Source organism: Onthophagus taurus, chromosome 11 (assembly GCF_036711975.1).
Source record: "Onthophagus taurus isolate NC chromosome 11, IU_Otau_3.0, whole genome shotgun sequence".
In the NCBI taxonomy this organism is placed as follows: Eukaryota; Metazoa; Arthropoda; class Insecta; order Coleoptera; family Scarabaeidae; genus Onthophagus; species Onthophagus taurus.
This window is the reverse complement of record NC_091976.1, coordinates 32,697,413-32,710,819: the sequence shown is the minus strand read 5'-3', so window position 1 is coordinate 32,710,819 and position 13,407 is coordinate 32,697,413. Positions and strand designations below refer to the sequence as shown.

The following is a 13,407-nucleotide window of genomic DNA, read 5'->3' as shown; positions in this document are numbered from 1 at the left end:
TTTGACCAAGAACTAGAAACATTCAGGTTTTGGGTAGTTTTGCAAAAGAACAGTTTTGGTTGGAAAAAGGTGACGTTCTTATGACAACCCTGAGTTTTCTAGGTCTAGTATTAGTTCTAGTGATAGTGCAAAACTAGAACTACTGCTGAGGGATAATGTAATACTTCCTTAGACAGATCGCAGCCCTTAACCCTATCCCATCAGTTCATAAACTTTTTGTGAGTAAAATCTTTAATTATCTCAATCTGAGTTGATAAGGACGGAGCGATTATCGGTTCAGGCGAACATGGCGCTCGCTTGGCAGCCCTTTTGGCAAGCCTATCAGCGTGCTTGTTACCTGAACAAGTCGAGTGTCCTTTTGTCCATTGAAGTATAACACAGTTATGGACTGCGGCCTTCTCCAATGTCAGATGACAACCCATAACAAGTCCTGAGATAATTGTTATTCTACTCAGGGCTAAAATAGCTTGTCTACTATCAGTGTAAATTGTAAAAGTCTTACCTACCAAGTTTCCTTGATTTCCTCCTTCCTGTCTCCTTGAACCATCAGTGTAAATTTTAAGGCTGTTTTTTACCTCTACTTCTGTGGAACTTGGGTGGGTGAGATATTTCTTCGTAAAAATGTGTTGTAGTCCGTTATACATTCCAGAATTGGTGAATAGTTCACCATTTCATTCCAGAGAATGGCATTTTTGCTATATCTCTCACCCATTAAAATTCTTACTGCTCGCAGTCGAATCATGGTCACCAGTGCCACCTCTTGGATGAACAAATGAAGTGGCGTTAGGTTCAACATGTTTTCCATGGCTGCAGTGGGGGTAGTCCGCGGCGCACCTGTAACATACAAACACGCAAGGTTCTGTACTTTATTAAGTGCAGCAGTGGATGTAGACTGTATGTAAGCATAGGTCGGATTACAGCCGTGTAAATCCAGAGGGCATTTTTGACAAACCCCATGTCTTAACAGCCCTCCGGCATTGATCGAATGCAACGTACGCTTTTTTTACTCTATTTTCTAGGTGGGCTCTCCATGTCATTTTATTGTCAAGTGTGATACCCAGATATTTGACTTCTTTTGACAACACCAATGGAGTATTAGCAAGGGATGGCATTCTGGGCTTGCCAAACTTCCTCATCAATTTGAGAGCTACTTGCATCCTATCTGAATCTGCATCCTATATAGAGCTATCTATCTAAAAGCACGTTTATGTACTTGCCTTTGAGGAGAATGGTTAAATCATCTGCGTAACCAACTGTGGTAAAGTTAGCTTCAGCGAGGCGTTTCAAAAGGCTAGCCAGGGTGAGGTTCCACAAAAGTGGGGATAGTACCTCCCCTTGTGGACAGCCTCGAGTAACTCCTCCTTGAACACTGACATCGCCAGCACTAAGCTTAACTATCCTATGTTTGAGAGTATTCTCAATCCAACCACAAAGAGTCGGTGGAACATTATGCTCTAACAAGGCATCATTAATATCAGAGAAAGTTATTTTATCAAAAGCTCCCTCTATATCTATGAAAACACCCAGGGCGGATTCCTTTAGGTCCATCGCTCCACCAACAAAGCTGGTCACTGAGTGAAGAACCGTTAGTGTGGACTTGCCCTGAGTGTAAGCGTGTTAATTAGGATTTACTGGTTTAGTTGGAAGACAGAAATCTCTAATGTATCGATCACAAAGTCTTTCCAGAGTTAGCGAAATCCGAATGGTCCTAGTTCTAAAGTTAGTTCTAGTTTTGCACTAGAATTAACACTAGACCTAGATCTAGAAACATTCGGATTTAGCCGCACGTCTCTCAAGACGGCTAAACCCGAATGATTCTAGTTCTAGGTCTTGTGTTAGTTCTAGTGATAGTGTTAGTGCAAAATTAGAACGAAATAATATTGACATGTTGCATTTTATGTGGAACAAAATAAGTATGGTACACCATACTTTATATGGAAATATATTTTTGTATATTGCATTTTAAGTGAAATTCACTGTATAGTTCTATTTATTAATATTGCATGATCCCGTCGACGTAGTTTTCGCTCCAGTAGTTCGTTCTTGAGATAGCGTCACTTCCTGAACACGACAACTTCTAAAACGTTTTATTTTTTTTGTATTTCTATCTCTCGCACGTGCAGCTCCTGCAGCGCCGACAATAATCCCTGAAGAGTGCAGCGCTGAAAACAACTCCGTTACAGTAGCTTGGCAACCACCTCCGCAGAGCCACGTCGAAGGTTACGTCTTGGAATTAGACGATGGAAATGGAGGCGAATTTCGAGTAAGTACTTTTTTTTACTTATTTTCATTCGGAATTAACATTGAAAGTGGTATTTCGAAATTTTGTGTTGTATTGTTTCGGAAGTTGGGTATTGTAGGGCGACCGTTGGAACCGTCTGGCTAAGTTATTACCAAAGTTATTAATTATGGACGTTCGAGGACCCGGTGAACCATCGTTGGACGGGCTCTCGAATTAGTTTGTGATTGGCCACTTGATGCGGTTTCGGGGGTGAGCTGACGTCGGAGAGATCGTGGGCGTGGCCCCTCAAAATTGTTAAGTTGTAATACGCGATGACGACGTCGCAAATTGCAATTTAAAGTTAGTTAGTAAAGGTAGATTACTTTACCTATTAATTTAAAATTTAAAAAAAAATTCTAATCTTCATTAATTTCTAAAAAGGAACTAATTAATCGAAGTGCTTAATCCAACAAATATTAACGGCTGCCATAAAGTAGTTTATTGAAACCAGATCGATTAGGGATAATTACTTCGCTAATAATGAGTTTGCTCCGGATCCAGAGGGTTGAAGCCGGTCGTTACTCACCGATTAATTACCTTTCGCTATACTAGAACACACCGCGAGATAATCTTCATACAAATTTGTAATAGCATCTTTGTTAAACCACATAATTTATTAATTCAATTTTTGTTGTTGTTATTTCTCCGCCCATTTCCAGTGCGTCATTTCATGTATATCGCCAATGAGTCAGGACTCAGGACGCGCCGTGACCATTAATCTTTCCACCCCTCGACGCGTGAGTCTCTAGAATCGACCCTCGGAACGTCGCGACGTTCGCGATTTCGATCCCTGCTACGACGACGTCCGGGAGCGCATAACGGCCTAATTACCGCGCCAATATAGCGCTATAAACGCGTCTGGACCAGGCCAAATGAACTTTTTAATTGGATCGTGTATAGGGGAATCCCCCCCGGTGATCACTACAACGTGGATTCGTGCCTTGATAACCGTGAAATGCGTTATTTATTGTGGTTTTGAAATGACTTTTTAAAATTATTACTTAATTTTATAATAATCGATTTAAAAAGCTTGTTATGACACTAATTTGAACATAATAATCCATAAAATAAAACTGTAATGATTCTATGGGCCTCTATGTACTCTGCTATGGTTGTGTTAGAAGATTTTGGGGCGAATCTGTGGATCGGTTTGTGGAAAATGAGATACAATAAAGACCTACTTACATTTTCATGTACTCCATGCGTATAGTCCATGCTCCGCGCGAAGATATTAAATAGGATTTCCCTAAGACGATTTTGATGGTAAGAGGAGTGTCGGAGAAAGCCAAAAAGTAGATGGGTTGGGTTCCTTTTATTTTATATTATCTCATGGATGCAGTACCGAATGAAACGGGATGAGTGATGAAGAAGAGGCCGAAAATGGAAGAAGCCCAGTTGTTAGATGGACACCTCAAGAAATGTCTGTTGGCGGTTCCGCAGGTAGATGAGGAAATGGGTTTTTAGTGGGCGCTCAAGATCCCAGGCCGGATGTCTGGTAGCAGATTTTCCTCGACCTCGTAAATAAAAAAAAGGTTGGGTTAGATTGGGTTGAGTTGAAGTGGGTTGAGTTAGGTTGGGTGTAAGGTGTTGGTTTAGGGATAAGCAGCTTCATAAAGGAGACCAAATTCTGACATCGTGCTATCACGCCATAGAAGTAGATAGTCACGTTGCACTTTGGAGCTGTTCGTTCCTTATAAATATCAGTCTGGAGTATAGAAAATTGTAGAATCGAAGACCAATGAGATGTAAAATTAAATGAGCATTGCATGAAATGCATCAAAGAGAAAATCAAGGAATTAATGCCGAGATTTTGCGCCTACAGTTCTTGCATTAAATCTCAAGGGCTTACATACCTACATCTGAGTTTACAGGGTGATCTAAAATTCCCTTTACAAACATCTAGGACTTGGAGAGGAGATTAAGTAGATAATGTTTTGAATTGGAACCCATGTCAAAAATATACCGTGTCCGTGTGCTACAGCCGTTTGAAAACAGGTTTGCTTAGTTACATGACGTAAGGTGTTCACTTCGGATGAGGTAATGTCAATTGACGTCTCCTACCCCTCGGAGCTAGTTTCAGTCTCATTCACGTGTCTTTCAGTGTTAGAGCAATACGTTTTCAGAACACAGGTAATGGAAGAGCTGCTCCACAATTACACAACGGTTTCACCGCCTGCACTAATAACTTTGGCAATCCAAGAAGACGCCGAACTCCCAAATTGGAAAAGGCCATACTGCATCACGTTGAAGAATATTATGCAGTATGCATGATGTTGCTCCCAGCATTGTTTGGAACGTTCTGCAGGAATAACAACTACGTCCATATCACCTCCAAAGGATACATTCATTACTTCCAGCCGATTTTGTACCATGTTTTGAGTTCTGTACATGGTTTCTGCACTGCTGCATGAGCCCCTATTTCCACGGCGTATTCTCTTAACAGATGAATGTCACTTTACTTGAGATTGTGTTCTCAATTCTCGAAACAGCCATGTCTAAACAAACGAAAACCCTCATGCCACGTGTATAAGTATTCTGATTAGACCGCGGCATTTTTCAATCTAGGCTAACGCGTTCCATTTGCTTGATCTGCCACAATATGATGAATAATCCATTTTGCGCTGCCTGCGTTTCATGTGGTGTGGACGATCTTTTTGGATTTTTTAGATGTTGATTTGCAATTTCTGGAAATCGGCAGTCTCTTCATTAGCACTCATGAAACTTGCTCATTCCAGAGTCCTGCATGGTCGCATCAATCTAGGAGAAAATTATAATTTGTACAACCCTTTTTGTTGTTTTTTCTGCATATCTTCAACGATTAGGATTTAAGAAATATATGAGATATCTATATGGGCTCATATCCAGCGGTGATGTCGTTGCGGATAAATAAACATCAAAATCATCCAGTAACCCCGAAGATATTTTCCACTTATTTTCTTTATAAATAAATTAATTAATAGATACATATAAATATAATAAATCGTATTATAGGATGGGGTTGAGTTGACATCAAATAGAACTAAACCAGATTCGGTGCTAGCATCACGTTAATTTGATAGATGTTATCATGTCAGGTTTCGCACAGTCTGTATGCAAATGCCAGAACGAAATATGGATTGCGTACCGCACTACCAGCTGATGTCATCGAAACGTGACTGTTGTGTAGATACATCTAAAGATAGATAACGGTTTTTCCATCTGTTTAAATAATAATTAATAATCCATTACCAAAACATTTTCTTATCACATTTTCTCATACATATTTATGAAAAAGAAAACGAATAAAAAACATTCCCTACTGATTTTTTACATTTTTTTTTCGTTCTCCCCATCTAATAAAGACGAGCAAGCAAAAGCCCACCGAGTTCCACCCCCTATCCATAAACTGTAGTAATACGTAGTTGGCCTACACGAAAATTGCCCTTATCGAGCAGTTCATGGCATCGCGGGGGCGGTTGCCCCTATCCAGAAAACGCGCGTACATATTCATGAGGCGAGACGCCCCCAACTTACCAACCAACAAGGCAAGTTCACCTCCGTTGGTCGCATATTAAAATTTAATCAATTTCAATTAGACGGTCCCGCAAAAACCGACCTCTCCAAAGTTTACCAAACAAAGAATGGCGCCCGTACATCTCTTGGACAGAGCGACGGGGTTGTTGGCGTCGCGATACGTAACACGCGAACTTTCGTTTAATCTGAGTTTGATTGGCTCGAAACGGGAATATTAATGGCTTTTTTACGACGTCTTTTTTTTGGATTTGAACGCAACGTCAACGGATTTTTTTTTTTCTCAACGAGGGTGATGCTTTTTATACTGCGCAATTATGTGGGGATGGTTCGAACGTGGAGTGAATTTGGCAGCTAAACGTTACGAAAGAAAAAAAGGGAATACAAAGAACGTTATTGTATCTAAATACAAAGAAATATATTATATAAAAGATTTTTTTTGCACCACCTTTAAAGCAAAATCTTCCTTTACGTTGACGTAGTCACGAAATTATCTCCGAAACGGCGTCGATTTTAATTGTTACGGATGCGGCGTCGACAACCGCATTGTCTTCGCGACCGTGGAGACTCGCAAATTGGCAACTGCCGGAAGTGGTAATCACCAGAACGCGCCCGCTTCGCAATACGTAGAGAGGAGTGTGCGGACTCGGCAACTGACTTTAATTAACAGACATTCGCAGCCGACGGCCGAAGTTGACTGATGTTAGAATGCACAAAAACTTTTCTACCCACAAATGCGACCCTCTTGTACACTATTTCAAACTAACTTATGAATCAAAGTTTATACAAAGTCTTTTAGTACATGCAAAATTTGCAAATAAATGCGAAACTTTAAAACTAATTGTTTTATATATACAGTGTGTTAATGAAATCGTACCCAACGTCATCATTGCAACTATGCAACCAATATCACAGTATACGCGATTTGCGTATTACGCTGTGATATTGGTTGCATACTTAAATAATTAATAATTAATGAACACACTGTATGTTATTGTGGTCGATCCGAGATTTCATCCGTGACGCACTACGAATTACTATATATAATAAATATAAATATATATATTATAAAGTTTGAATCTTAAGATAATTAAAATCGTTTTGGAATGTTGTAGATTATGTTGATGTGTTAGAGAGTTGGTTAGAAAGCATGTTCGATCCTTTAACGTGGTAAAGTCACCTCCTCTATGTAGTAACACATCCATACTCCATTTACACCATACTCAATTTGCTCCCGGTGTAATTTAGCAAACGGGTAGGTATGCAAATGAACGGGCAGCTACGGCCACTTACGTCTACCAAACCGTCGGGATTGATGTGGTAATTCCATTCTGGATGGCGATTAGTGAGGAAACGTGGCCTCAGGGTGAAACCTACCTAACATTATGAACGCTTAATAGCGTTTTAGAAGAGGAGAACCTCTATCTTCAAGGAGGTCCCCATACTTTATGTCATCATAAATAAACAAATAAAATTATTATCTTCCAACAAAACGTTGATTGAAATTTTTATTAATTCTTTTTTCTTTCTTTTTTAGGAAGTTTATTGTGGGACCGAGACAATATGCACGGTGGATGGTCTGCATTTTCATTGCATGTACAATGCCCGAGTGAAGGCGTTCAATAGTTCCGGCGAAGGCGAATACAGCGACTTGATCGGCCTTCAGACGGCCGAAGGTAGGTTCGCTCCTCCGCATCATCTTATCGATTGAAGGAACTAGACCCAACACGCTCCACATTCCCAACACGTTCGGTAACCTTTACACAAGCCAGAGCGTATCGCCATTATTTCACAGAACTCGCGGCAGAGGCTTCGGCAAAGACGTGCACATAAATCCAAATATAAATCGAAATATCCACCGTATCGAATCCGCCTGTCGAGTAACCGTGCTGAAAGAAAATCTTCTCTTCTAAAAGATCACCCTTCCAATTTCGCTTCAATAGCCTAAGGCTCTAAAACGTTCGATTCGTGAACTTTCGGTTAACTCAACCATTAGAGTACTCGTAAAAAGACTAAATCAAAATGTTTCTTGTAATAGGTCTAAAATCAATTATTCCCACTTTTTTTCAAGTCTTTCTAATTTATGGGCAACATTCCATTTAATTATTTTAACTTATTTTCTTTTTATCAAGTATCTTCGAGATGTTTCTTATTGAATAGAACCATTTTGACACATACCAAAGAGCTTTTTCTATTTCTTATTAGTTTTGAAACAGTTTCCATTTAAGTATCATCATTTTTAAAACTAGAACACTAGCATTAAAAGTAACCGTAGACCTAAAACTAGAAACATTCGGGATTAGCCGTCTTGTGAGACGTCTAGTGTTAGTTTAATAAAAATATACAACAACATAGTACTGAATCACAATTAAAACTAGAACTAACACTAGACCTAGAACTATAAAGTTTTCCATTGTGTTAAGAGTACAATTTGCTACAACTTTTGTAGTAAAAGTTTTTCTGTATTATTTCTGTCTTTTCTGTATTATGCTCCGGATATCATTTTTTTTTAACACTCTTCTAATTTTGACATTTTTGAAAAATTCTCTACATTGATGCATCTGGGAGCAAAAATGTTACAGTCATTGTGTTAAGGCTACAATTTGCTACTAAGTATTCTTGAGATGTTTCTTATTTGTTAGAACCATTTTGACACATACCAAAGAGCTTTTTCTATTTCTTATTAGCTTTGAAACAGTTTCCATTTAAGTATCATCATTCTTAAAGCTAGAACACTACCATTAGAACACCAATTAAAACCATAACTAACACTAGACCTAGAACTAGAAAGTTTCGGGTTTAGCCGTACGTCTTCAGACTTCAGATTTCTAGCACTAAAACTAACACTAGACTTAAAACTAAAAACATTCAGGTTTAGTCGTCTTAGGAGACATAAAACTTTTAATATCTTCAAAATGAAAAACAAAAATATTTTTGTGCCAACCGTAAAAGGGTACCACATTGCATGTTAAAGTGTACTGAAATATACTTGTACGTCCTTTTACGTTATTTATCTACGAAGAAAACTCACCGTATAATCCGGACCTTCGCTATAACGGAAAATCTCATACGATGAATTACGACTTTTCGTGCGGACGTAATGGAACGGGCGAGGCGATTTATTCGCAATATTGTCGAGTAATGACTTGCGACGCCTTTAAAATTTTTATTGTGGTCCATATAAACTTGATGGGAACTATTATAAAACATTTTAATCACTCAATTTCTTTTTAAATGTTTTTATAATAAAGATGTTTGGTTTCGCCAAAAAAAAATAAACCCCCCTCCGCTTCCCAAGTTGCCCCTGTTTACCAACCCATCTTCCGAAAGCCCTCTCAGCTTTGGTATGCAAATAGACATAAACTTCGAAAGCGTCTTCTTCCTCATTCCAAAACCTATATTTGTCTACTAAACTATCAAAGTGAATAAATAATTTTAAAAACATTTTTTTTTGCGTTTTCAGTGGCCTGGTTCACGTATGACCCGATCCTATCGGGTCCTGGACTACAATATTCAGAGGATAGTACTAGGGTGACCTGTGAAGGTTGGGAATATCGTGTCGCCTTGGGCAGCGTTGGATTTAGCAGGGGCGTTCACTATTGGGAGTTCACCGTCGATAAATTCGATGCAGACACCGATCCTGCCTTTGGCATTGCCAGAATAGATGTCTGTAGAGATAAAATGTTGGGTATGGAAAACTAATACGAAAAAAATTAAATAAAAAATTTTATCATAACAATTTCTTTAGGTAAGGACGATAAAGGTTGGGCGATGTACATAGATCGTCAACGTTCTTGGTTTCAACACGCCGGTGGTCACGAACAACGTGTAGAAGGCGGGATATCAGCCGGAGGAACAGTTGGAGTTCTTTTAGATTTGAACAGACATACGTTGGCGTTCTTTGTGAACGAAGAACCGCAAGGAACGATTGCTTTTCGGGATTTATACGGAGTTTTTTATCCGGCGGTAAGCATTAATAGGGGTGTTAGTGTAACATTACATACAGCGCTGGATCCCCCTTCTGATATTGATGATACATAGGACGATGGATAAAATAAAAATATATTGCGTAGAAATCCTAGTTTAGTTTTAAGTAATTTGCAAAGTTGGGCACAACTGTAATACCGTATTTGAGTTGTATATAAAAATTGCATTCTTTTCTGTAAATAGTTTATCATTAATATTTTATTTATCGATTTTTTATTATATAAAATAACATATCCGCATTACGAATTTTAATTAATATCGTAATATTAATTTATTATGCGATGTAAATAAGCCCTAAACTTTTTATTTTGTTACAAAGATTTTTCTTTATTTTTTTATTTCTATTAAACCTACATTCTCTCATAAATATAAGAAATTATATACTTATTATAGCCAAGCTAATAAATATTTACTAATTATTTTAATCATTTTTTCTCTAAACTATTATAGTAAGTAGTTTTTTTTTATTGATTGGGCGATTTTTAAATTATTATAAATAAACGAAAAAAAGACTGACTGTTTACCAAGAATCATGGTGCATCAGAAGTTGTGCATTCTTTCGTTATGATCACATAAAAAAATTTACTTAATAACTTCTAGTCTTCGTGAATATATTAAAAAAATAATGGACACAAAAATCTTAAATGTTTTTAAAATGTTTGAATGATTGTATATCGAATAAGAAAAAAAATCTTTGTGCTTAAAATTAACCCCAGAAACAATAACACAAATCCTCTTAACCTAAATAAATCTAATCTTCATTCTTTATCTAGTTGTAAAAGATAAACGTAATAATTGTATTATTAATTATTATTATTGTTCCATTTATTTTTAGTTAATCATGTTGTATCAATGTATATTATTTTATATACTGCCATAATATAATTAGTTTTTAGCTACAATTTATATCGAAATCATCTTTTTAAAGTTACTATTTGTTGAATGATTGTAAATATGAATTTACATCATTATCGTCGTTTTTGTGTAATGGGGAATTTTTAGTTTAAAATACATGTGACCATTATTTGTAAATACATCCGTAAGTTTGTATAATAAAATACGAACAAATATATCGTCTGTTTTAATCAATAAAATTATCTAAATAAATTCGGAACGTGAAACCAAATCTACAATGATTGAAGTTTATGGATGTGGGCCACCCTAAGTACTATTGAGAGATTATTTGTTCTATAAACTTCACGAATTATACGATTATATGATTATCTGAAAGATAATCCTTAGCGTTACTATGTTCGGGATTCAGAGCAGGTTACAAAAAACTTTTATAGTGAAAGTTGTAGCAAATTCTATTCTTAATAACATTGTTTTCTTTCAGTTTTACTCTGAGATGCATAAATATCGAGAAAATTTAGAAATTAGACGAATATTGCTGAGCTGAGCTTTTTATCTAGTCTCTCAGGGTTACTCCTTTAATCGTTCTTAGCGTTCTCATTTCGGTGTTTCTTGCTTTTTGACGTATCCACACTAGTTTCCCTATCATATATCATACATCACGTATCAAATACATCATATATCTTTGAATAAGCACAGATCACACTAGGCTGCTTGTCAGGCGGCGGGCAACAATGCCTGTTGCTACTCGCCAGATTTAGTCGCTTTCAACAACCATGTCGTCCGTGGGTCCACGCAAACAATTAATTACGCAGTTGTTAAGAGTGGGTTAACAGAAAAGACATCAAACATAAATAAAGAACCACGTGGCATGTACTGATTTATCGACGCTGATGCACTGCTTGCGTGTTCAGACTGCGCTGCTCGCTGATGGCAGCGGGTGCGAGTGAGTTACGTGACCTGCTAATCGCCGCTACTTGACTACCAAAATAGAACATGTCCAATTTTACCAACAACAAATACTCGCCGACTAACGGCACACCAAGCTAAATTATTATTGCTGCCGGGCTGAGAGGAGCGGCCCCTCTCGTCAGCGCGACCTATAAGATCTATTGTAACTTAAACCCTCCAAATGTTTAAGACAAATGTAGATCCTGGATGAACCTCACTATTGCTCCAAAGTCTTGTTCCTTTATGTCGGTAGTTGTAAGGCCTTCTATACCGACAATTTTGTGCCTCTGGCAACGCATTCACATAGTATATGTTCCTCAGCTTGTCTAATGTGGAAGAGATCAGGAAGCGTGAGAGCAACCTTAGATCCCCTTTGCTGAGGCATAAAATCTCTTTGGTTTTGTTTTGGGACAAAGTTATTCTTTGCTTGTTTATGACCTGGAAGTTCTTTCCAGCGTAAGGCTACCTTTAAGGTCTCCCAACCGGGTTGGGGTCCAATAAAGGGCATTTTCACTTCCTCTTTGGCCAGCTTGTCCACCTTTTCATTGCCCTCAATGTCTCTGTGACCTGGAACCCACCATAGAGTAACATCCTTGGCCCGACTGTCTGTGAACATATTTATGGATGCATCTTTCTGTCCTTCTTCTAGGTTCAAAATGGTGCAGAAGTTTATAGCAAAAACTTCTTCATGAAAAATGGTTACATCCAAGCTAAGGGACAAGCTTAAGTCTTTTAAGTTGAGGTTCACCCTTCATCCAATCATCACTGCTTCTAAATATAACCTTATATGGCTGGTTGAAATTACATTCTGTCGGTATGAGGTCCGTTTTAATTTCAATCAAGTGTTTTAGACATGGGTCCTTGGGGATTTCAAAGTATCCTCTGAAGTTATCCTTCATCAACTTGAGTGAAGAGTTGATAGTGTAAGACCGAGTAGGGCTTCAAGAGCAGCCCTCGAACAAAATCTCATTACACCCGTTATATTAAGACATGCTAATAGCTGGATTAGCTACCAGCTGTTGTTGTGCTCTCTTATGATTTGTTTTTGGCCACCAAACCAGTGAGGTATAAGCAGCCAATGGTCTGATTATTACTATGTATTTAAGACCCCAGTTCTAAGTAGTAGGGCTTTCTGCATTAGTTAGGTTATGATTGTGCTATATTTACCTCGGATTGTGATTACCAGGTCCACAGCATATCCTTGAATCGTGAATCCTTTTTCTCTTCAAGTCATCAACTACCACGCACCATAGAAGAGATGAAAGCACCATAATTGTATTCATAATATGATAAAATATAAAGGACGCTCCATTTTAAAAAAAATTTATTTTAAAATCAGACCTACCAACATTATAACAATAGAAATATCTAATATCACAAATAAAGATAAATAAGTCTTTATTGTTAATTGGTGAGATGAATTTAATCTAAAAAACACTTTATAAACAATAAAATAATTAATTATTGATAGAAAAATTTATTTAAAATTAAATAATGAGATCCTTTAAAGATGGCGCTACTATTTGAGATTTTATACCCAAAGTTTAAATTTTCAAATAAATTTAATACCATTAATATAATTTTTACATATAACTAATTAAATTATTTGATTAAGTTTTAATTAAAATTAAAAATTAATTTTCGTCGAAAATTATCACAAAGTTAATGGTAAATAATGATAATAGATGTCGACACTAACCAAACATAAAAATTTGTTTAAAAGTTTATTTCTTATATTTATTAATTGTTTTAAAAGTTAGTAATAAAATAAATACAACGAAATAGAAGATGAAGATGGAGTTGAAAATCAAAATTATATAAATACA

The 13,407-nt window shown here is 37.1% G+C and overlaps 1 protein-coding gene across 2 annotated transcripts in view; it reads left to right on the top strand.

Moving 5' to 3' along the window:
* The window catches only part of LOC111424972 (E3 ubiquitin-protein ligase Trim9), an 80,038-nt gene extending 69,190 nt beyond the window's left edge, over nt 1–10,848 (top strand). For both annotated transcript variants that reach the window (XM_023058712.2, XM_023058711.2), the window contains 4 exons: nt 2,124–2,263; nt 7,329–7,467; nt 9,255–9,479; nt 9,540–10,848. In XM_023058712.2, the coding sequence (XP_022914480.1) occupies nt 2,124–2,263; nt 7,329–7,467; nt 9,255–9,479; nt 9,540–9,832 (797 nt within the window). In that variant the 3' untranslated portion in view covers nt 9,833–10,848. The remainder of the gene's footprint in view (nt 1–2,123; nt 2,264–7,328; nt 7,468–9,254; nt 9,480–9,539) is intronic.
* The last annotated feature ends 2,559 nt before the right edge of the window (nt 10,849–13,407 follow it).